At 49.9% G+C, this 24,028-nt stretch overlaps 2 protein-coding genes across 3 annotated transcripts in view; one reads left to right on the forward strand and one right to left on the reverse strand.

The window, feature by feature from the left end:
• Nucleotides 1–10,038, reverse strand: part of ZNF277 (zinc finger protein 277) — a 101,810-nt gene extending 91,772 nt beyond the window's left edge. The window contains exon 1 of one of the 2 annotated variants that reach the window (XM_029074235.2): nt 9,848–10,032. In XM_029074235.2, coding sequence (XP_028930068.1) covers nt 9,848–9,923 — 76 coding nt within the window. In that variant the 5' untranslated portion in view covers nt 9,924–10,032. Of the gene's footprint in view, nt 1–9,847 lie in introns of both variants that reach the window. The other variant, XM_039913343.1, reaches the window with a different exon arrangement.
• Nucleotides 10,039–10,257: 219 nt separating this feature from the next.
• Nucleotides 10,258–24,028, forward strand: part of DOCK4 (dedicator of cytokinesis 4) — a 348,354-nt gene continuing 334,583 nt past the window's right edge. Inside the window, 1 exon segment of the mRNA XM_029072864.2 lies at nt 10,258–10,388. Coding sequence (XP_028928697.1) covers nt 10,352–10,388 — 37 coding nt within the window. The 5' untranslated portion in view covers nt 10,258–10,351.

Below are 24,028 nucleotides of genomic sequence, written 5' to 3' on the forward strand. Positions count from 1 at the left end.
CCCCTGTTTTGGGGTTGCAAAAATTATGCAAAAAGGGGGAGCAATTATGTGAGTCAAGACAGTAATTAAAGTTGCAGTAACCCTGCTTCTGGGAAGCTGCCAGGTGTCCCCGACCTTGAAGCTTTAACTGACCATTGGCGGGTCAACACCTTCACATCCTGCCCCATCTGAGTGGCTTCACTAGCAGGCTAGGATCTGCATCTCAGAGAGCCATCTCAGAGCAGCATGGCATAGTGAAAGCAGCATGGCGTAGTGGATGGAGAACAGGCCTGTGAGTCAGAAGGTAATGAGTTCTAATTCTGGTTCTGTCACTTGCCTGCTGTGTGGTCTTGGGCTTAACTTCTCTGTGCCTCAGTTACCTTCTGTAAAATGAGGATTAAGACTGAGTCCTTTGCGGGACACAGACTGTGTCCAACCTGATATGCTTGTATCCACCCCGCTGCTTAGTACAGTGCCTAGCACATAATGGCAGCTAAGTCCTTCCCTTTGCCTTGTCTATGTGACTGCTGGCTCCATGCTCTGTGAAATACAGCCCAAAGCATATTTTTGAAGGTGACCTATTGAAACTGCTGAGGACCACTGCTTTTACTGATACCTGCCCCATCCCCCTGCCCCACTCCAAGGAGTGGATTTTTCAGCAACATGGACAGGGTCTGAAACTGCTGGATCTGCCTGGATTTCCATACTGAAACTGAGCACACCACCCACTGCCTGCCCAAGCCTAGGTTGTGGGGGAAGAGGAAAGCAAAGCAGAGCTCATAGCCATGCACCCCTACAGGAGACTGCTGGGTTCCTCTGGCAAGGTGGGCCTAGTCTGGCTCATTGAGGCAGGGAAGTGGGCTGGCACTTTACTGACTCAAGGGTCCTGGCAAATTATAAAGGAGAAGGTAAATGAGGGCAGAGGGGAGGTCTTGCAAGTTTTGAGGAAGAGGTGAAAGGCTGGAAGGCTGGGAGGGAGCCTGGTCAACTCCACCAACTTTCCTTGCCCAGACCCCAAATGTTTCTCTGATTCCCCTGCAGCTTGCTCTGGGCCATTCCACTGGGCCAGAGTCAATGGTCCCGTGGGACTGGGAGCAGGAGAAGCAGTCATGAGAGCGGGCAGAGAAGAGCAGAAGTGTGGTCTGCTAGCAAAATGCATTCAGACCCACCCAAGCCTCCTCTCCCAGGCAGCACCAGGGACTTGGTAAGGGGTGCAGGGAGCACGGACAGGTCACCAGGATTCCCGCCATCACGGTTGGGAGTCCTCAGGAGATGACTACAATGCTGCCAGAAAAATCTCTTGACACAAATTGAGCCAGTAGTGGGCCTTCAAGGCCAAGTTTCCTTTCTGGTGGGTTTTGCAGAACTCATTCTAGGTCAAAGCTATACCCTGCTGGGCGGATGTGGTGACAGATACTTGGAGCCAGAGCTTTTGGACTGCCCATTTCCCCAAGACCTAGACTTAGGGGATGTGCCAGACTCCATGAGCACCTGACCCAGACTGCCCCAGTGTCTGGAGATCACTGACAATCCTTGCTCCAGCCAGGCTTCTTAGATAACACCCCTACTCCCGTCCCCCATAATTAACTGTCTGGGGTGGAGGCGTGGACCCACCGTGACTCAGCATCAGGTCAGAGACCAGCACAGCCATCGCTGAGAATTGTTCACAGAGGATCCAAGCTGAGGAGGGAGGTTGGGATGGTCATTCAGCATGGTAGGCAGGTGATAAGCAAACTGGTGCGGGGATAAGGATATTAACAGGAGAGGAAAGAAATACCCCAAAAGCCACAAAGGGACTCCAAAGATGGTGGAAAAAAAACCTTCTTCTAATAGAAGTCATATGGCAGACCTGGCTGCAACCATAGCCTAATTATGGCATTTGCTAAGTGCTCAGCATATGTCAAACATTGTTCTAAGCAGTGGGGCAGATATAAATTCATCAGATTGGACACAATCCCTGTCCCACATAGGGCTCTCACACTAAGTGGGAGGGAGAACAGGTAAATGATCCCCAATTTACAGAGGAGGAAACTGAGGCACAGACAAGTTAAGGGCTTACTCCGAAGTCTGGGCTCTTTCCACTGGGCCATGCAAGAAAATGAAATGAGGATTGGGTGACAAAACCGATAGGGATGCTTCACTGACCCTTCAATCTCCCCACCCTTCCAGTCAGTCCATCTCACTCCTCCCCTCCCACCACATCCCCCCATCTTCTACCCAACCCCTTCCCATCCCTTGCACCGTCTCCACCACTCCTCCCCGCCCCATCTGTGCAATCCTGTCCCTGTGCCACTCCTCATCCCCCTGCCCTGTGCTCCCAGCTCCCATCAACTCACTCTCATTTAACCCCTTCCCACCTCCCCCAGAGCCTCCTCCACAGCCTCAACCAAGTGTGGCCAGTGGAACCCCCACTCCATCATCATGGGGAACCATCCCATCATCCTTGACCTGTTCTTGCCTCAGTCACTCCTCCTCACCATCACTAAAACCTGGCTATCCCCCAGACGACATGGTCTCCCCTGCTGTTCTTTCCAGTAGGGGTCTCTTCTCCCCCTCCCCAGACTCACTGGGAAATTAGGAAGTGTTCCTTCTCACATTCCAATCCCACTTTTGCACCATTCCACCTTCCCCATCCCTTTCTTTCCCTTCCTTCGAAGCCCATATCATCCACCTCAGTGAAGCAGCTTAGTTTATTGGAAAGAGTGCAGGCTTGGGAGTCAGAGGTCATGGGTTTTAATCCTGGCTCTACCACTTGTCAGCTGTGTGACTTTGGACAAGTCATTTCACTCTCTGTGCCTCAGTTAACCTGACAACTTTGCATCTATCCCGGTGCTTAAAACAGTGCTTGGCACATAGTAAGTGCTTAACAAATACCACTGTCTTCATCACCTCTACCACCCACTCCAGATTATAGTAACAGACATCCTACTACTCCACGGGTCCCACAATCAATTTGTTTAACCATTTTGATCCCTTTCTCACATTCCTTCCCTCTTTCTCCTTGGGGACTTCAATATCTACATTGATGGACCCGATAACCCTTCCACTGCCTGCCTTCTATCACTCCTCAACTCCAATGACCTCCTGTACCACCCCACTTCACTCAATCATAAAACTTGGACACACACTCGATCTCATTACCTCTAGCCACTGCACAGTCTTTACCTTCATCAATTCTGAAATCCCTCTGTCTGACCACAACCTTCTCACCCACCTTCTCTCCCACACACCTCCTCCCTGCAAATCTGTGCTGTTCCCCACAAGAAGCTCTGATTTTTTTACTCCATTCAATTTTCCCAAATCATCATGCCCCAGTTAGCCTCCATACCCAAACTACCTTCCCTTGATGACCAAATTGACACTCTAAACAACATCCTCTCTACTGAACTCAATTCACTTGCTCTCCTATCTCTTCATCAATCTCATACCACTAACCCACAGCCCTGGATCACATCCACAGTCCATCTCCTTCACTAGTGTGCATGAGCCGCAGTGCACTACTAGCAAAAATCTAGATAGCAGGCCAACTTTGTCCACTTCAAGTTTACCCCTGCATCCTTTAACTCTGCCCTTTCCTCTGCTTGGCAATATTGCTTCTCCGTCCTTATTGACACCCATGCTCATCACCCTTGCCAGCTGTTCCAGACATTTAACTCCCTCCTCAAATCCCATCACCCTATTTCCATCCCTTGCCCCAATAACCTGGCCACCTACTTTACTGACAAAAATGACATTATTAGGCATGATCTCCCTAAAAATCTCCCCATCCATCCCCAATCCTTCTCCACTCCTGCCCCTTCTTCAATGCTCCCATCTTTCCCACCAGTATCTCTAGAGACCTCCTACCTTCTCTCAAAATCCCCCTCCTCCACCTGCAAATCCAACCCTTGCACCTTTGCCCCTCCCTTCTTACCTAACTGCCACCTTCAACTGTTTGTTCTCCAATGGATTTTGCCCCCACTGCTTTCACACATGCCCATGTCTCCCCATCCTAAAAAAACCCTCCCTTGACCCCACAGCTCCCTTCAGGTATTGCCCCAGCTCTCTCCTACTACTCCTCTCCAAACTCTTTGAGCGAGTTCTTTACATCCGCTGTCTCAAGTTCCTCTCTTCCAATTCTCTCCTTGACCCCACCAATTTGAATTCTGTCCCCTTCACTCCACAGAAACCGCCCTTTCAAAGGTACCAAAGATCTCCTTGTTGCCAAATCCATCGGCCTCCACTCCATGCTAATCCTCCTTGACCTTTCAGCTGCCTTTGACACCGTCGACCATCCCTTCTCCTGGAAACATTATAATAATGTTGGTATTTGTTAAGCGCTTACTATGTGCCGAGCACTGTTCTAAGCGCTGGGGTAGATACAGGATAATCAGGTTGTCCCACATGAGGCTCACAGTTAATCCCCATTTTACAGATGAGGGAACTGAGGCCCAGAGAAGTTAAGTGACTTGCCCACAGTCACACAGCTGACAAGTGGCAGAGCCGGGATTCGAACCCATGAACTCTGACTCCCAAGCCCGGACTCTTTCCACTGAGCCACGCTGCTTCTCCATTAGTTGACATTAGTCAACCTTGGCTTCACTGACACTGCCCTCTCCCGTTTCTCCTCCTAAGTCTCTGGCCGCTCATTCTCAGTCTCTTTCATGGGCTCCTCCTCTGCCTCCCATCCCCTAACTGTGGGGAGTACCTTAAGGTTCCGCCCTCTGCTATTCTCCATCTAGACCCACTCTCTTGGAGAACTCATTCACTAACACAGCTTCAACTACCACTTCTATATGGATGATACCCATATCTACATCTCCAGCCCTGATCTCTCTCCCTCACTGCAGTCTTTCAATTCCCCTGGCCTTCAAGAGATCTCTACTTGGAGTCGTCCTGTCACCTCAAACTTAATATGACTAAAATGGAATTTATCTTCTCACCCAAACTCTGTCTTCCCCATGACTTTCTCAACACTGTAGATGGCACCACCATCCTTCCTGTCTACAAGCTCATAACCTTGGTGTCATCCTTGACTCCTCTCTCTCAATCAAGCCACATATTCAGTCCACCACTAAATCCTGTCTATTCCACCTTCACAGCTTTCCTCTCCATCCAAACTGCTACCATGTTAATCCAATTACTTATCCTATCCCACCTTGACTACTGTATTAGCCTCCTTGCTGACATCCTTGCCTCCTGTTTCTCCCCACCCCAGTTCATACTTCACCCTGCTGGTCCGGATTATTTTTCTAAAAAAACATTCAGGCCACATTTCCTGACTCCTCTAGAACCTCCAGTGCTTGCCCATACACCTCTGCATCGAACAAAAACTTCTCACCATCAGCTTTAAAGTACTCAGTCACCCTGTCCCCTCCTACCACACCTTGTTAGTCTCCTACTACAATCCAGCCTGCACACTTAGCTCTTCTAGTGCTAACCTTCTCCCTATACCTCAATCTCATCTATCTAGCCACCGACCTCTAGCCCACATCCTGCCTCTGGCCTGGAATGCCTTCATTCCTCATATCTGACAATTACTCGTCCTGCTCTTCAAAGTCTTACTGAAGGCACATCTCCTCCAAAAGGCCTTCCAATCATTCATTCATTTGGTCAGTCAGTCACATTTACTGAGCACTTACTGTGTGCAGAGCACTGTACTAAGCACTTGGAAAATACAATTCAGCAATCGAGACAATTCCTGCCCTAGAAGGGAAGGAGACAGACATCTGCTCCTCCTCCCCTTCCCATCACACTGACTCCCTCCCTCTGCTCTACCCACCCCCCCCAAAGCACTTGTGTATATGAGTACATATTTATTATTCTACTTATTTTATAAATCATGTATATAGATCTATAATTCTATTTATTTATATTTATGCTACTGATGCCCGTCTACTTGTTTTATTTTGTTGTCTGTCTCCCCTCTTCTAGACCATGAGCCTGTTGTTGGGTAGGGATTGCCTTTATTTGTTGGCGAATTGTATTTTCCAAGTGCTTAGTACAGTCTTTTGCACATAGTAAGCGCTCAATAAATGTGACTGAATGAATTGAATGAATACCAAAACTAGTAAACAGGTACCAATAGTATCAATATAAATAAATAGAATTATAGCTATATACACATCATTAATATAAATAGAATTAGAAATATGTGCATATATACATAAGTGCTGTGGGGCAGGGAGTGGGGTAGAACAGAGGAGGGAGTTGGGGCGATGGGGAGGGGAGGGGAACAGAGGAAAAGGTGGGTTTAGTCCAGGAAGACTGCCTGGAGGAGGTGAGCCTTCAGTAGGGCTTTGAAGGGGGGAAGTGTGCTAGGTTGGTGGATTTGAAGAGGGAAGGCATTCCAGGCATTCCAGGCCAGAGGGCCAAGGGTCGACAGCAGGACAGGCGAGAATGAGGTACAGTGAGAAGGTTAGCTCCAGAGAAGCGAAGTATAGGGGTTGGGCTTTAGAAGGAGAGAAGGGAGGTGAAGTAGGAAAGAGCAAGGTGATGGAGAGCTTTGAAGCTAATAGTGAGGAGTTTTTGCTTTATACGAAGGTTGATAGGCAACCACTGGAGATTTTTGAGAAGGGGGTGCCCAGAGCATTTCTTTAGAAAGATAATCTGGGCAGCAGAGGGAAGTATAGACTGAAATGGAGAGAGACAGGAGGCTAGGAGATCAGAAAGAATGTTGATGCAGTAATCCAGTCAGGATATGATGAGTGATTGTACTAATGTGGTAGCAGTTTGGATGGAGAGGACAGGGCGGATCTTGGCGATGTTCCGAGGGTGAGACCGGCAGGTTTTGGTGACTGATTGGATATGTGGGGTGAATGAGAGTGCAGAGTCCCAGGATGACACCAAGGGTGTGGGTCTGTGTAATGGGAAGGATGGTAGTGCCCTCCAGAGTGACGGGAAAGTCAGACAGGGCAGGGTTTGGGAGGGAAGATAAGGATCTCAGTCTTGGACATGCTGACTTTTAGGTGGCGGGAGGACATCCAGGTGGAGATGTCCTGAAGGCAGGAGGAGATGCGAGCCTGGAGGAAGGGAGAGAGAACAGGGGAGGAGATATAGATTTGGGTGTCGACCACATACAGATGACAGTTGAAATCGTGGGAGTGAATGAGTTCACCATGGGAATGAGTATAGATGGAGAATAAAAGGGGACCAAGAACTGATCCTTGAGGACCCCTACAGTTAGGCGATGGAGGGGGAGGGGGAGTCACAAAGGAGACTGAGAATGAACAGCCAGAGAGATAAGAGGAGAACCAGGAGAGGACAGAGTCAGTGTAGCCAAGGTTGGATAATGTGTTGAGGAGAAGGGGATGGTAGACAGTGACAACCATGACTAGGCCATCCCTTCCTCTTCTCCCACTCCCTTCTATGTTGCCCTGAGTTGTTCCCTTTATTGATCCCCCCTCCCAGACTCACAGCACTCATGTACAGATCTGTAATTTATTTATTTGTAATTAATATCTGTCTCCACCTCTAGACTGTAAACTCTTTGTGGTCATGGAATGTGACCATTTACTGTTATGCTGTACTCTCCCATGTTCTTAGTAATAATAATGGTATGTACAGTGCTCAATAAATATGACAATGAACTGAAGAGTTCCATCATACCCTCCTCTTAATTTAACAAAAATAATTGTGGTAGTCAAGCACTTACTGGGGTAAATACAAGATAATCAGGTTGCCCCAGTCCCTGTTCCACATGAGGCTCACAAACTAAATAGGTGAGAAAACAGTATTTATTTAATCCCCAGTCAGTGGCATTTGAGTGCTTACTACGTGCAGAGCACTACACTAAGCATTTGGGAGAGTGCAAGATAATAGTTTTGGTAGATATCATCCCTGCCCAGAACAAGCTTACAAACTTTAGGGGGAGAGAGGCATTAAATATAATTACAGATGGATGTGTACATAAGTGCTGCAGGGAAGGGATGAAAATCCAAGTGTTTAAGGGTTAGGGACCCAAGGGCATCAGCGATGCAGTAGGGAGAGCAAAGAGAGATAATGAAGGCTTAGGGAAGGGCTCTTGGAAGAGATGTAATTTTAATGAGATTTTGAAGATAGGAAGAGTAATAGTCTGTCGGATATGAAGTAGCAGTGCAGCCTAGTGGATAGAGCACAGGCCCAAGAGTCAGAAAGACCTGTGTTCTCACCCCAATTCTCCACATCTCACTTATCTGTATGATGATGATGGTGATGGTATTTGTTAAGCACTTACTATGTGCCAAGCATTGTTCTAAGCACTGAATAATGATGGTATTTGTTAAGCGATTAGTATGTGCCAAGCACTCAGTATGTGCCAAGCACCATTCTAAGGGCTGAGGTGACTTCGGAGAAGTCAATTACTTCTCTGGGCCTCTGTTCCCTCACCTGGAAAATGGGGATGAAGACTGTAAGCCCCATGTGGGACATGAATAGTGTCCAATCTGATTAGTTTTGCCCTATCAGTGTTTAATACAGTGGCCAGCACAGAATAAGACCTTAACCAATACCATGAAAAAAAAAGAAAGAAAATGTAGATGACTTGTCTGAGGCCAGTCAGTCAATTCTATTCTTTGAGTGCTTACTGTGTGCAGAGCACCCTCTCTACCCTCCCCTAGACTGTGAGCCTGTTGTGGGCAGGGATTTTCTCTCTTTATTGCTATATTGTACTTTCTCAAGCGCTTAGAACAGTGCTCTGCACACAGCGCTCAATAAATATGACTGAATGAATGAAGAACGTTAATAAAAATTACAGATACACACATAAGTGCTGCGGGGCTGGTAGAGGGGATGAAAAGGGAGCAAATCAGGCCGGTGCAGAAGTGAGCAGGAGAAGAGGAAATGAGGGCTTAGTCAGGGAAGGCATCTTGGAGGAGATGTGCCTTCAATAAGGCTTTGAAGAGTGGGGGAGAGCATCTGACTGTCGGATATGAGGAGGGAGGCCGTTCCAGGGCAGAGGCAGGACGTGGGCGAGACGTCTTCGGGGAGATAGATGATATGGGGGTACAGTGGGAAGATTAGCTTTAAAAGAGTGGAGTGTGCGGGTTGGGTTGTAGGAAGAGACTAGCCAGGTGAGGTGGGAGGGGGCAAGGTGATCGAGTTCTTTAAAGCCAAGGGTGAGGAATTTCTGTTTGATGCGGAGGTGGGTGGGCAACCCCTGGAAATCTCTTGAGAAGTGGGGAATGTGTCCTGAACGTTTTTGTAGAAAAATGATCCGGGCAGCAGAGTGAAATATGGCCAGAAGCTGGGAGAGGAGACAGGACGCCATGTGCCAACGTGGATCAGTGTTAAGAGCCCGGGCTTGGGAGTCATAGGTCATGGGTTCTAATCCCGTCTCCGCCGCTTGCCGGCTGTGTGACTTTGGGCAAGTCACTTAACTTCTCTGTGCCCGTTACCTCATCTGTAAAATGGGGATTAAAACTGTGGACCCCACGTGGGATAACCTGATCACTTTGTATTCCCCCCAGCGCTTAGAACAGTGCTTTATACATAGTAAGCGCTTAACAAATACCACCATCATCATTATTATTATGTGCCGGGCTAGCGGCTAAGCCGGGATACCAACCCGGGCGGGTCTCACAGCTCCCGGGTACATGTCCCCTCCATCGGGCCGCGCTGCTCGGGCGCCTGGCCCCGGACCTCCCCCACCGAGTCCGGGGACAGGTCAGGCGTCTGCACCGGACTGAAGCGCGCTACGGTGCCACCCGGAGTTCTTTGGCTCTGGGCTTCGGCCGCCTCGGACCCCGGGCCCGGCCTGAAGACAAAGCCCCGGGGTGGTCGCGCTGGGACCGGATCTCCGGTGAAAGGCGCCGCTGGCCGGGTATGGGGGGCCGGGCCGGGCCGGGCCGGGCCACGTCCTCGGCCTCGTTCCGGCGCCGCCGCCCCCACCCGCCCCAGGCCCAACACTCACCGGCTCCCGGCGGGAAGGACTGGCCGGCGCCCGCCCGGGTCTCGGCGCCCGGGGCCTCGGAGGCGGCAGCAGCCATGGCGTGGAGGAGGCGCAGCGGGGCAGGGGGAGAGCACGCCGGGGAAATGCACCGATGCCAGCTCCAATGGGCGAGCGGCGCCGGAGCGGAGCTTGGCCCCCTTCCCCCTCCAGATTGGACGGCGGCAGAAGAGGGTGGGATGGGGGAGAGGCCCGCCCCTCACCAGTCTTCTCGAGAAACTACTCCTCCCGGAGCGCTCGGCGGCCGGGGTGGAGCCAGGAACAATGGGCAGCCCGGGGGCGGGGCGCCGCTGCCTCGGGGGCGGAGCCGAAGGCGGGGCAACCGCGGGGCGGGCAGAGGCGGCTAGTCCAGCCTCTCTCCGCCCGCCCGCCGCTCGGGGACCGGACCGCTCGGCCCCGCAGCCCGACTCCCCGGCCGCCCCGTCCTCTGCGGAGCCCGCGGCAGCACGGGCTGCCGCCTCCGCAGCCATGTGGGTCCCCACGGAGCACGAGAAGTTTGGCGTGGGTGAGTGTCGCCCCGGGGACCGGACGGCCGCGCCGCCGGCCACCTCCTGCCCCCGCTAGCCCCCGCCCCGGCTCCCCCGGCTCCCCCGGCCAGGGCTGGGGGCAAGGGCCGCCCCGGAGCGGGAGAAGCGGGGCGGCCGTGGCGCCCCTAGGAGCCGGAGCCGGAGTTACCCGTCGGCGGCCCCGGCCCCCCTCCGCGGCCCCGCGGGTTGTGTCTGTTGTTCTGCTTTGTCTCCCAATTTCCCCTCCTCGCCTCCGCCCCTTCGGGGACAGTCAGCCCGATCCAGTGGGATCCTGGCAGCCGAGGGCGCGGGGACGAAGGGGCACGACTCGGCTCGGGGCGGGCGGTCCTGCGGGGTCGCGGCGGGGACGACAAAGGATTCCCATTCCCCCTCGTCCCCCTCCCCCTCGGGCCCCTGGCTCTCCGTCTCCCCACCCGGGGTCCCGGGTTCCTTCCCGGCCTCTGGGAGGGGGGGAGGGGGAGGGGGAAGGAGCGCTCATTCCTGGCCCCGGAGCTTGGGGCTTTGTGCCGGGGTAGGGGCTGGATCCCGTGGCCGCAGGCGTCCGTCCCAGCATTGGCCCCTCTGGGGGACGACCCCCGGCCGCTCCGCAGCTTCGCGGGGGATCCGCTCTATCCCCCGCGCTGTCGGTCCGTTCGCCGTGAACCCCGCAGTCTCTCTCTTTCCCTTCTCCTCCTTCCCCCCGTCGCCCTTCAGCCTTCGCTGTCGATCCGGACGGTGTCTTCCCCCCCTCCCCCGCAACTGTGGGTACGTTGTACCCCCGCACCGGCTATCTACGTTGTCTCCCTCCACCCCCCCGCTCCCGTCGGTACCTTAAACCCCCTCCTTATCCCGCCGCACCCCCTCCGCCTGTCGGCACCTTGTAACCGCCCTCTTCTTTAGGTACACTGTATCCACTCCTCTTCAGTCCGTCTCTGTTCATGTGCCCAGTCCACCCGGTTTCCGTACGTTACACAGATCTTGTATCTGGGCTAGCTCCAGCTGATACCCTCACATCGTATCGTAGGTACCAGTTTCTCGGGCCCGTTGTCCCACCCCCTCCCAATTCCTTCATTTCCCAGCTGTGCTGGGATCAGCCCCACTTCCCCCAGCAGCTCAGGCTGGAGTCTCAGCTTCCTTGCCCACTCCAGGTTCCCCACAATCCCAGAGCTTCTGGGCTGGATTTGAAGAGACCAATAGTTAACTCTTTCCGAACCCACAGCTCTTCCAACCTGTCTGCTGCTCCCAAGCCCTGTCCTGCCTGCTTTTCCCCTAAAAGCCCCACCCACTTTTTGCGCAATGAAAAGTTGGTACCTGTGCAGTGGATTCACCCGGTGTCCAGGCCTGGTGCACACGGTGTATCCACCCATTTCTCTTCGGTATCCCCTTAGAGTATATGCCTGGTATATTTACTTTATCCACTTAACGATTATGCTTTGCAGCAGCCTAGTGAATACACAGTGTACATCCCGAGCACACAGTCCTCTTATAGGGAAAGATGGCTCTGCCTGAGACTGCTTCTTTGTCCCAACGCCCGGAGTAGTCACGGCTGAGTGATTCTGGCCATCCAAGATTTGGCCAAATCTCTGAGAAACCCTATTTTAAGCATCTTCAAGCTAGGGTTGCCTGGACTATAGCTGTTTCGGGAGTCCATGTTTTGGGATGCCCAGCCTGGCATGAGGTCTGGAGTCCAGGCTCATGTGCCACATGATCAGAGATCAGAGACCTGGATCAGAGATCCAGTTGAACTCTGGCACCTGCAAGAGGTGCAGTGGCTGGGATGGGCCTCCAAGGTTGTGCTCGGCTCCAGAAGGAGCCTCTGTGGGTCAGATGCACTCGCTGGGCAGAGGACAGATTGATTAGCCCGCCGGCCTAGATTGAGATCATTCCCATTTCTGGGTTCTCGTGCGTTCATTCATTCAATTAATTCATTCAATTATATTTATTGAGTGTTTGTGTGCAGAGCACTGTACTAAGCACTTGATTAAATACACTACAACAATAAACAGACACATTCCCTGCCCACAGCGAGCTTACGGTCAGTCAATACAAATAAATAAATTACAGATATGTATGTAAGTATCATGGGGCTAAGATGGGGAAGAACAAAGGGAGCAAGTCAGCATGATGCAAAAGGGAATGGGAGAAGAAGAAAGGGAGGTCCTAGTCTGGGAAGGCCTCCTGGAGGAGTTGTTCCTTCAGTAAGGCTTTGAAGGGGGAGAGAGTAATTGTTTGCTGGATTTGAGGATGGAGGGTGTTCCGGGCCAGAAGCAGGACATGGGCCAGGGGACAGTGGCAAGACAGGTGAGACCGAGGCACAGTGAGAAGCTTAGCACTGGAGGAGTGAAGTGTGCCATCTGGTAGAAGGAGAGTAGTGAGGTGAGGTAGGAGAGGGCATGGTGGTGGAATGAAGACCCTGGTGAGGTCCTCCCGCTAGGATAGATCCATGTCATTGTTGCCAGGCCAGGAGAGAGCAAAAAAAAATGTGAAAGGCTAAAATCAGGATCGGAGGAGGGAGCGAGCAATGAGTGGCTGGAGAGGAGGGGTACCTCCGTTGGTTCTTTGTGAGTAGCCAGGCCAGAGTGGCCTCATCCCGAGGCCTTGGAACTATGGCCAAATGGCTGACAGGCTGCTCTCCAGGGTTCTTTGGGGGTGGTTGCTGCCGGGGGTCGTGGTTGCTGCCGGGGGTCCAACCATTGGGCCTGCCCACAGGATGTGCCTTTCTTCCCCCTGGGGAGGGAACCTTGTTTGGATCTGTGAGTTTAACCCCTGTTTCTGCTTTTTGTGGGTTTCTCCTAGGGCCCAAAGGGGTCTCGAGGGTAAGAGGTATGACTGCCAGTGGTTCCATCTCAATTGGAAATAAATCAGTCTCCCAGGCTGCACTGGACACTGGGTCTGCTGTAACCTGAGATCTCAGCAGCTTGGGTGGCCCTCTCCCCTCGGGCCTCTACACATCCCTGGGACTGTTTGGTTGAGCTCATGGATTGCAGATACCTCTGCCTGCAGGTGCTGGGGTGGCTCGTTTCATCTTCCAGAACCTCATCTGGAACAAAATGCCTTTTTCCATGCTAAATCCCCTCTTCTCGGTGGTACCCACTCCATCTCCTGTGTCTCAGCAACGTACTTCTCTCCCCTGGTAGCCAGGAGGATCTTCTCTGACCTGGGCAACGAGAAGGGCAACAGGAATGAAGTCCTGTGTGGGAGCCAGTAAAACTCCCCTTTGGGATGTTTGTCTGCAGCTGGGATCCAGTCCAGGTGGTGGGGGTGTTCCCAGAGAGTGCTCTGCTGGAGCAAGCATGAGGACTGGCAGGGAGATGCTCAGAATGGCCTTAGGGTTGTACGATGGGTGGGTGTACGAATGTGGTGGGGTGGGAGCTTGTTCATTACACCCAGAACTCCCGAGATGGGCAAGGAAGCTTAGCCCCACGGCTGTGTGGAAGGGCTGCTGGGAGCCAGGTGGCTTCACTCGCCTGGCCATTCTGCCTGTTCTCTCTGGGGGAAATAGCTCTGCCATGACTAATGCAATCGCCCCCTCACCCACGTGTGCTGCAGTTACAGCTGGTGCTGCAGGGATGGCCTAGAAGCGGCGGGGCCCTCGCCCCTCTGCCAATGAAGAAGTGCCTCGGGTGGTGGACCCTTGTGCCTCCGGGTGTGTGTGCCTGAGTCTGCTTTAGCTCCCTCAGTCTGGAAAGGGGTCTTCACAGGTTCCTCCACCCTTCTTTCACCTTCCTCTCTGACTGGGAGGCTCATGAGTTGTTGGGCCCTCTTCGAGGCCTCTCATGGGCCCTGAACTGTTCTCTGGACAACTCTGATCATGGGGAGGAGAAATCCCTCTATCTCCCACTATCCCCGGGCATTTGCGGATGGATTTTCGGGGACCTGTTTACTGTTCATAACTCCAGGTGCTGGGACGGGAAGGCACAGCCTCCTTAGTGTTGACAGGTACTGGTGGCATTGATCTTCCCGGCCCCCCTGGAGCTGAGGAGTCCAAGTTTTTAGCTTTCCTTAAGTGGAGGGTAAGGAAAGCAGTTTGGATCTGACAGAAATCAGGTGGCAAGAGCAAGCCCAACTGTTATACTGTACTCTCCTAAGTACTTAGTATAGTGCTCTGCATGCAGTAAGTGCTCAAATGTCATTGATTTATAGTGGTGCAAGTCACCGGATAGGTGAACATGCAGCTTCCTTTGGGGATGATCTGTACCTGTTTTTCTTCTCCTTCTCCACCAACCCAGTCATCCCTCTCCAGGCAGAATCAGGTGACTGGGCAGTGGCAGGGGCTCAGGGGCACCTTCCTCCCCCTTAAGTGATTTTGGAGGGCTGCCTTGGAGGGTCAGGATTCCAGAAGCCCTGCTACCTTCTCTGTCATCCTTCTCCCAAAGTATGTTGCTTTGGAAGGGATAGGCTGCACCAACTCACCGAGTTGCTGGTAAAAATCCCCGTTGTCAACGGTTACCTGGTTTGGTTGGCTCCTCCAGATATGCTACTCTTCATTAGTCTGTTTTGTCTCTTTCCCATCCCCATTGCCCGCCTGTGGTCAGAGGCCTCCATGGACCCGCCATCTGATTAGAAAGGAACACAGAGGTCACTGAGGTCCTTTCAGGCCACTGTCTGGTTTTCCAGCCCTGGGGGTCTGTCAAGATTGGCACTGCTCCTAAAGTCAAATCAGTGGATTTCCACGTTCATTCATTCAGTTGTATTTATTGAGCGCTCACTGTGTACGGAGCACTGTACTAAGCGCTTGGAAAGTACAGTTTGGCAACAGATCGAGGCAACCCTTACCCAACATCGGACTCACAGTCTAGAAGGGGAAGACAGACAACAAAACAGGTAGACAGGCATCAATAACATCAAAATAACACGTCTCTCATGTGCACTCAGGACTTCCTCACATATGCTCAGTAGCTCATCTAAAGTCGAGACTGCATTGCCCAATATTCTCCCTCCTTCCCCACTTTCCTGCTAGCAATACCCAGTGTTCCTCATTTTTGGGAGCTGTGGGTCTTGGGGAATCTATCCCTCTCTCCTGAGCCAAAATTGCCCCTAAACCTGCTCCATCCACTCTCCAGCTTTGGACCATTGACCAGGGATGATTTTCATGGCTGGATTTTGAAAATTGGATCGCACAGATAGAGATTGAGTCTGGATCCTCTTTTCCTTTTCTTCTCCCTGTCTCTCCCTGTCCCCTACCCTGTAGTCCTTGGTTTACATATCCTCTGCCAAATCCCAGGAATGTTATAACCAGTCTGACTCTGACCAGGGAATTAGGAAAACCCCAATTGCTACCCATGCCAGGGTCCAGATGCATTTGTCTGGTTCAACCTTAGTGATGTGAGAGCAGGAAAATGTTGGGGATGATGTTTTCTGGGTCTTAGCAAAGTCCACCTGGCTGACCTGTTCCTGGACACCAGGATTCTGGGTGCCTTTATGCCTGGATTTTTTTTTAATGGCATTTAAGCACTTACTCTTGCCAGGCACTGTACTATGCGTTAGGGGAGGATACAAGCTAATCAAGGTAATGGTCCATGTCCCACATGGGGCTAACAGTCTTAATCTCCTTTTTACAGGTGAGGTAACTGACACAGATAAATTAAGTGACGTGTCCGAGGTCACACAGTGGACAAGTGTTGGAGCAGTGATGAGAACCCAGGTCCTTCTGACTCCCAGGCCCATGTTCTAACCACTAGGCCATGTTTCGTCTCCCACAGAATGGATCCATTCCATCCTGTGGGAATGGTAGTCTACATAGTAAATAATAACTTTTAACCCCAGTGTCTTTCCAACCCCTCAAGCCTTTCCTAGGGGAAAGTCTAACCGTAGTTCCCTAGCATGGGGGACTATTTAGGCTTGATTCTTCTAACAGTGAACCAAGCTTTGCAGATCAGGGAGTCCAACCTGTGGAGTCTCAGGGCCATAGTCCAAGTGTAATGCGACTTGTTGGGCCCAAGATATCGAACAGCCACTGCATCAAATAAGTGGGACATTTTGCTACTTTAAGAAATTATTTTCTTCAATTCCGTCTTGCAGGCCAAGTGCATTTCTCCAAGATCAGGCAGAAGGGATAGGATTTCCTCCCATGATCTTTCCTTTGGATTTGTAACCAGCCACTTTACTTTCAGAAGCCATGTTTGCTGATTTCAGTTCTGAACTGGGTGCTGTTGACCTGGCCTTGCCGGACTCTACCCTCTCACCCAGAAGTGCTAAACAGTATGGGCTCAGAAAGAATTGGGTTCTGCTCGGCTCCTCCTTGCTTCCATTCTTTCTTTTTTTGGCAACGAGACCTGGGACTCAAACACTCATCCCAGAAGATTAGTTCCCGGGTCAGAGTTGTGATTGTGTCTGAGCGACGCACAGTTAGGGATTTAGTCTGGATCCTCCTTATTCGGGACCTTGGTGGTTTCATCTCAGAGTGGAGGAATGACTGTTGGAAATCCAGAGGATAGTTGGATACGTCCACAGAGCAGAGTGCTGCTGGACAGTCCAGGGTGAGTGATAATCAAATTAGACACAGACCCTGTTCCACATGGGGCTCCCAGGAAGAGGAAGGGAGAACAGTATTTTATCAGTTTTAGAGATAAAACTGAGGCACATATAGATTAAGTGACTTGTCCAAGGACATCCAGTAGGCAAGTGGTAGAATTGAGACTGGAACCCAGGTCTCCTGACTCCCAACCCCGTGCTCTTTACATTGCAGTATTCTGCCTCTTGGGCCCCTGGTCTTTCTGCATTGGGAAGAACCCAGGAGCTCTAATCTAACCCTTGCAAATCATCAGGCCAGGCCCTTTGTGAAGGTGCATTCTAGAACCAGAAAGTGGTTTGCATTTGACTGACATAACTGTCTCCCACAGGCCCACACTGCCACAGCAGGAGGCTGTTGGAAGGGTTTGGCTAGCAGCTTTCGTGAGAACCCTCCGTTACAGCAAATGATTCAGAGACCTGTTCCCATAATCCCTTCCCAACTTGTTTCTTCCTTCCTCTTTCTGTCCTTGTCTTTCTCTTTCTCTGAAATAACACTGACTATTCCACCGTGCTTCCTGTGCAGGAGTGCTGTGCCTTCAAAATAGTCTTGATTTGTGTTCAAAGGAATAAGTTGACTTTTGTCTTTAATGCTTTTAAGTCCTTCTGGTGGGCTCTTCTGCCAGGCTTAGAGTTGACAGATTGTTTGCTGACTTCACAGCTTTGCCTGCGTTTTGTTTTATTTTGAAGTGTTTCAGCTGGTTTGTCTGTCATATTAAAAAAGTGATTTTCTTTGTCATTCTGCCCTCATTCTCTTGAGTAGGTTTCCCACTTTAATGCATTAGCTATGTCTTTTAATGCTGAAATGTTTCATTCACAGGGCATGTGCTATGCTCCGATTACCTAGTGATTAAAATTTGCCTGCATAATTTTGAGAAAACTTGTATTTATGGGTTGAGAAGGGCAAACTTTAGAAGCATTCTCCTGATGGCCTTAAAGGACCTTCCCCTTTTCTAATTCATACAACATAAATGAAGTCAGACTCCTGGAAGTGCACTAGAAAGAGTGAAACGCCCAAACTAACTCCCCATCCAGTTTTCAGCTTCTGTGAGCCATTCCGGTTAAGACTGGTCAGATTCTACTGGCTCGTTGCATTTATTTCCCTAATTGGAAAAAATTAGGCCTATTAATCATTGTGACGCAGGGCATAATGTCTCTATGGCACGGTATTCATATTTCCCATCTGAAAAATGGCAGTCTGAAGTGTCAACAATCCTCTTTCTCTCTCTCCACCATTCCATTTCCTTTTCACCCATTGGCAGTCTGGCGGCCCTGTACTGGGGAGCAGACAAAGACTTCTGAAATGCTCATGGTATTTATGCTTCCATCTGCAAGGGGGAAGAATGCTTTTTCCAGCCCTCTGCTGGTCCTTTGGGCACTGGAGCCCTAGGGAACATCCAGAACCCATTTCTGAGGGTGGAGTGCCCATCTGTCCATGTGTGTGCCTGTCCCTATGTGTGTGTGCCTGTATGTGTGTGTGTGTTGGGATAGATATTCTCTCAATCTAAGAAAATGGAAATGCTTTCTGGAAGGTGGATGTTTTACTTGTTCCAACCATTCCTGAACCTGAATTCAGTAATTTTCTTTTTGGAGATGAGAGAGAAAACATTTTTGGGCTTTTATTTTTCTTCTTTAATTGAACCAGAGAGTGCCAAGGTTGTCTTGTGAAACTAGTAATTTTCTAACTGCAGTAGTAATTAAGAACAGAGCCCAAGAATTGTTTTGGTCCTGAATTTTTAATTTCAGGAGTGCTTTGGCACCCCCTGGAAAATGCACATGCACATACCCACCATGCCCTAAATTTCAATTCCTTTTGTGAAGCAAGCAGAGGTCAGTTTGATGAGGTGGGGCCATATGAGTCCATCCAGCAAACTGGTTGGTGGAAACCCAGAATCAAGGCTCGGGGGAGGTTCCACCCAGAATCAAGGCTCGGGGGAGGTTCCCAGAGCTTTCACTTCTCCCAAAGCTAGTGGAGAGTGTCACCTCCCTGGTAGTCTCTTGGTGCTTGGTGTGAGGGTTTCACCTCGGGTTCTGGACCCGCAGGAGTATATGTGTGTGTGTGTGGTGTGTGTGTGTGTGTGTGTGTGTGTGTGTTTGGGGTCCTGGGGTGCAGGGGTATCTCTCCATGGCCACAGTGGCAGAGAGCACATAATTCTGGGTCAGAGGCTGGAGAAAGCAGGTCTCTAATCAGAGAAGCACTGGGGCTCAAGTAATTGTATAATTTTACACTTTAAATTTGTAATGACTGTCTCTAGCAGTATTATTGTCATTCTCCTCAATAACTGTAATATTGCTGTATATACAGTTATAGCAAGTTCACTTGAAAAAATTACCTGCTAATATAATACCACATGTATGCTGGACAAGTCCCTCCTCTTCAAAACCCTCTTGGGCTTTGGCTTTGTGGATAAGGTATAATCTGGATCTCTTCCTACTCCACTCATCTGCCTTTTCTCAGTCTTGCCTCCTCTTCTCCCCCTCTTCCTCTTTCTGTGGGCTGATTTCTTTGGACACTCTTAAACCAGATCAGCCTAACAGATCCAACTGACATCGAGTGAAATCAGAAGTATACTTAACATAGATCTAAAGTTCTTCTAGTCATTCCGATTGATGCTGCATTCAAACTTAAGAGTAAGAAGGGATTGTATGACTGAAAATCCTTTCTTTGTGCATAATAAAACTTAGTAAAATAGTGGTAGGAGATGGAAGTTTAGAGTGATGTGGGTGGGGAATTTGCTGAACTGACCTTGGATGAAAAGTGAGAGAGAGAGACCGTGATCCTGTTCCAAAGAATGATTTTGTTCTCTCTGTGGTCTCTCTCAGATTTCTGTTTGCTCTCCAGTCACTCTCCCTACTTCCCATTTGTTTGCCTTTCTAGAGGTTTTCTACAGAGGGACTAATCACCACTTTTTGGTTAATGTTGGGAGCCAAAGCTTTACCACTGGCTGCTGATATTCAGTGAAATGCCTTGCAGTTTGTAAACCAAGTCTGTAAATTCTGTAATAATAATAATAACTGTGGTATTTGTTAAGAACTCACTATATGCCAAGCACTGCCCTAAGTGTTGGAGTAGATATAAAATAATTAGGTTGGACACAACCCCTGTCCCATATGGGGCTCATATTCTTAGTAGAAGGGAAGACAGTTGTTGAATCCCCATTTTACAGTTGAGGAAACTGAGACACCATGAAGCACCTTGCCCAAGGTCACACAGCAGGCAAGTGGCAGAAATAGAATTAGAACTCAGGTCCTCTAATTCCCAGGCCCTTGCTTTTCCCACTGTGCCACTCTATGCGTTAAAAGCTAATTCTTCCTGAGATTCCAGGCTCACCCCTCTCTAGTTCATACTTTACTCTGGTGTGCAGATCATTTTTTCTAGGGCGTTGTTTTAGTCACGGCTCTCCACTTTTCAACGACCTCCAGTAGTTGCCAGATCAGGTGGAAATACCAGACTAGTGGCTTTAAGGCACTTGATCAACTTTTTCCTTCCTAAAATAACCTACTACTACTAGAAACTACTCCCTGGGTCTCCCTGTGTCAGGTTCGTTGCCAGCCTCTTGCCCACACCCTTTCCCTTTCCTGGAAATGACTCCCCCTTCAAATCTGACAAGCCATAGATCTCCCTATGTCCAAAGCCTTGAAATCATATCTCCTTCCACAGGTCTTCCCCAATTGATTTCTATGCTTAAACAATCGATGGGATTTATTGAGCCCATACTGTGCGCAGAGCACTGTACTTAACACTTGGGAGAGTACAGTGTAATAGAGTTGGTAGACACATTCCCTGCCCCCAGGAAACCTCTGTCTCCAGAACTAGATTCATTACTTCTGCACCTTACCTCCTAAGCAGTCGTGAGTTTACAATCCCCAGTGCGTTTAAGTATCTATCAAAATACTCTATTACTTAACCATTAATTTGGGTACATATCCTCCCTTTCATACATATCCTCCCTTTCATACCCTGGTTGTCACCAACTCTTTTCCATGCCTGCCCTTCACGATGTTTTTGGTATTCATTCCCTTCAGCGTTTTAGCTTCAGAGGTTAGATACAGAGCATCTGGGGTATTATTCTTGCCCAGAAGGTCCGTTTCTATCACTAAATGCAATGTTGTATACTCTGTATTGTTTTCAGCCCACAAAGTATCAGGGTGTTCTCTCACCCACACAAAGTTGTTTTAACTCTAGAGCTAGAGGAGCATTTAGCTCCGCCATAGACTGCTGACTGAACTCTGTCAGGCTACCCCACTCCTCCCACCACTGCAAGAGCAGGCATGAGGCCCTGTGAAGTTATAGCCAAAAGGAGCCAGGAACAAAGAGAGTCATTGCCTTGGGTCAGCTGGGCTCTCTTCCTGGGTCCTTGTGGGTGGTGGAATGGGACTTGAGGAGCCCCTTAGGGTGGTGTGTACTGTGTTTCCTGAACCTCCCATTTTTCCAGAGGCATAATCTGTCTCTGACAGAAGCCAAACATGATAAATCCCAGATGGGTTGCTGACCGAGCTCATTTGTTGTGGGGGAGAAAGTCATCATTTTCCACAGAAAAGTTTGGATTTACAATTCTGTACCAGGGGCACAATCATTCTTCCTCTTTCCAGGGTGGACTGAGGTGACTGGGCAGCTCTGGAAATAGTGAGTTAGGGGATGGGCTGGAGTGGTGGACTCCCTTCTGCCTCCCCGTTCCCTCTGGGATCCAGCCGGTCCCAACATCCCTCTTTTCTTTCTCTCCTCTAGCCTGAGACACCACCATCTCAGGTTTGCTCAGGACTCAGGTCTGGATCTGTTGCTAGGCAATTCCCCTTTGCTGGCAGTGTGTTTAGCCTCTCTTTCCCCACACGGCCTGTATTACGGCTGTCTTTCCTTGACCTTAGCTTCCCGCCCTCTGTGCCTGATCCCCTCCCCGGCACCTCCTCCTGTTCATCAGGTGTGCATGTGTGTGGATGAGGTTTCAGGTCCCTTTGGGTTTGTGTTGGTTGATCTACTGTGGGAGCATGGATAGGGGCTTGGGAAGAGCTTGGTCCAGCATGGCCTTGGGAGCTTTCTAAAACCTTTTTCCTGTAACTCTTCCTGATGTTTCACTGGATATTTGGGCTTTGAATGCTCATTGTGGGCAGGGATTTTGTCTCCTAACTCTGTTTTATTATTGTACTCTCCCAAGTGCTTAATACATGCTCTGCACACATAAAGAGCTCAATAATTACCACTGATCGATTTATTGAATGCCTTAGCCTGCCCAGAGTTGGGGACTCCTTGGCAGGCTTGGGGAGTTTATATGTGTGTGGCTATGTGTGTGTGTGTGTGTGTGTGGTCTGTGGCACTACCCCGTGTGCAGGGGCACTCCTGCATTTTCACGTCTGCTCACACTGAGCCAGGCCTCGCTCCATCTGCATGGATAACCCAGGAGTGTCAGTCTACTGGGGTCATTCAGGTCCTGAGGGCCAGGAACTGAATCTGAATAATGGATTGGAGGGATGTGACATTGGAGACTTTCAGTTTGTTGAAAAGCCTGTACATAGCTCTGTGTGTATGTGTATGTACATATATATATATGTATTTACGGTTTATTTATATTAATATCTGTCTCCCCCTCTAGACTGTGAGCTCATTGTGGGCAGGGGATGTGTCTGATGTTATATTGTATTTTCCCAAGCTCTTAGTACAGTGCTTTGCACACAGTAAGTGATCAATAAATATGGTTAATAGTAATTAGTAATAATAATAAGCCCAAGTCTGACCTTTCTGCCAGTCCTGGTGGCCAACAAAGGTGGGTTGTGGCTCGAACCTCTGTGGCTGTCTCAACCCTCCAGTCTGGACCTTGGAGGCCTTGCCTGCTTGCCACTGGTGGGTCTATCACCTCTGCTATTTTGTATTCTCCCAAGTGCTTGGTATAGTGCTCTGCACATAGTAAGCTCTCGATAAATATGATTGATTGGTGGCCCATGGACATTTTGCAGATGAAATATAAATGGGAAAGGATTCCAGCTAGAGATAAGTGTTCATCACACCTTCCAGATGGCCCTGCCCAGCTTGAATATGGAGTGGTGACTCTGCATCCTGAAGAGAGAGGGCTTGTGGGTTGGCTGCTTTATTGATTAGCATTGCTTGTGGTAGGGCTAGGGTCTGGAAATCATCTTCGAGGAGTCTGGGGTTCAAAAAGCAGTCTATCCCATGGGTTTGGAACCTGCGGGCTGTGTTCAGGGCTTCCAAATGGGCCATCTCTTCCCTTAAACCCCCCTCTGTGGCTCAGACATGCCACATCCAGGCTCTGCCACTTGTCAGCTGGGTGACTGTGGGCAAGTCACTTCACTTCTTTGTGCCTCAGTTACCTCGTCTGTAAAATGGAGATGAAGACTGTGAGCCTCATGTGGGACAACCTGACTACCCAGTATCTACCCCAGCACTTAGAATAGTGCTCTGCACATAGTAAGCACTTAACAAATGCCAACATCATCATCACATCCCCAATTGTTGATGGCTAGATCTAGTCAGGCCCTTTAATAATTGTGGTATTTGCTTAGCATATACTATATGCCAAGCACTGTATTAAATGCTGGAGAAGATATAAGATAATCAGGTTACATATGGGGCTCACAGTCTAAGTAGGAGGGATGACAGGTATTGAATTCCCCATTTTGCAAATGAGGGAACCAAGGCACATAGAAATTAATTAACATGCTCAAGGTTACACAGCATACAAGTCGTGGAGCCGGGATTAGAATCCAAGGCCTCTGGATCCCAGGCCCATTCTCTTTCCCCCTAACCAAGCAGTTTAGCTAGTGGATAGAGCACAGGCCTGGAAATAAGAAGGACCTGGGTTCTAATCCTGCCTCTATACTTCTCTCCTCTGTGACTTTGGATGTCACTTAACTTCTCTGTGCCTCAGTTGCCTTATCTGTAAAAAGGGAGGTTAAGATGGTGAGCCACATAAGGGACAGGGACTGTCCAATTTGATTAATTTATATCTACTCCAGCACTTAGAACAGTACTTGGCATACAGTAAAAGCTTAACAAGAACCGTAGTAATAAAGGAAATAGAGCAAAGGGCCCCTTTGCATGCTCTTATTTAAGGCACATCTCTTCCAAGAGGCTTTCTCTAACTAAGCCTTCTTTTCCTTTTCTTCCCCTCCCTTCTGC

Source organism: Ornithorhynchus anatinus, chromosome 10 (assembly GCF_004115215.2).
Source record: "Ornithorhynchus anatinus isolate Pmale09 chromosome 10, mOrnAna1.pri.v4, whole genome shotgun sequence".
In the NCBI taxonomy this organism is placed as follows: domain Eukaryota; kingdom Metazoa; phylum Chordata; class Mammalia; order Monotremata; family Ornithorhynchidae; genus Ornithorhynchus; species Ornithorhynchus anatinus.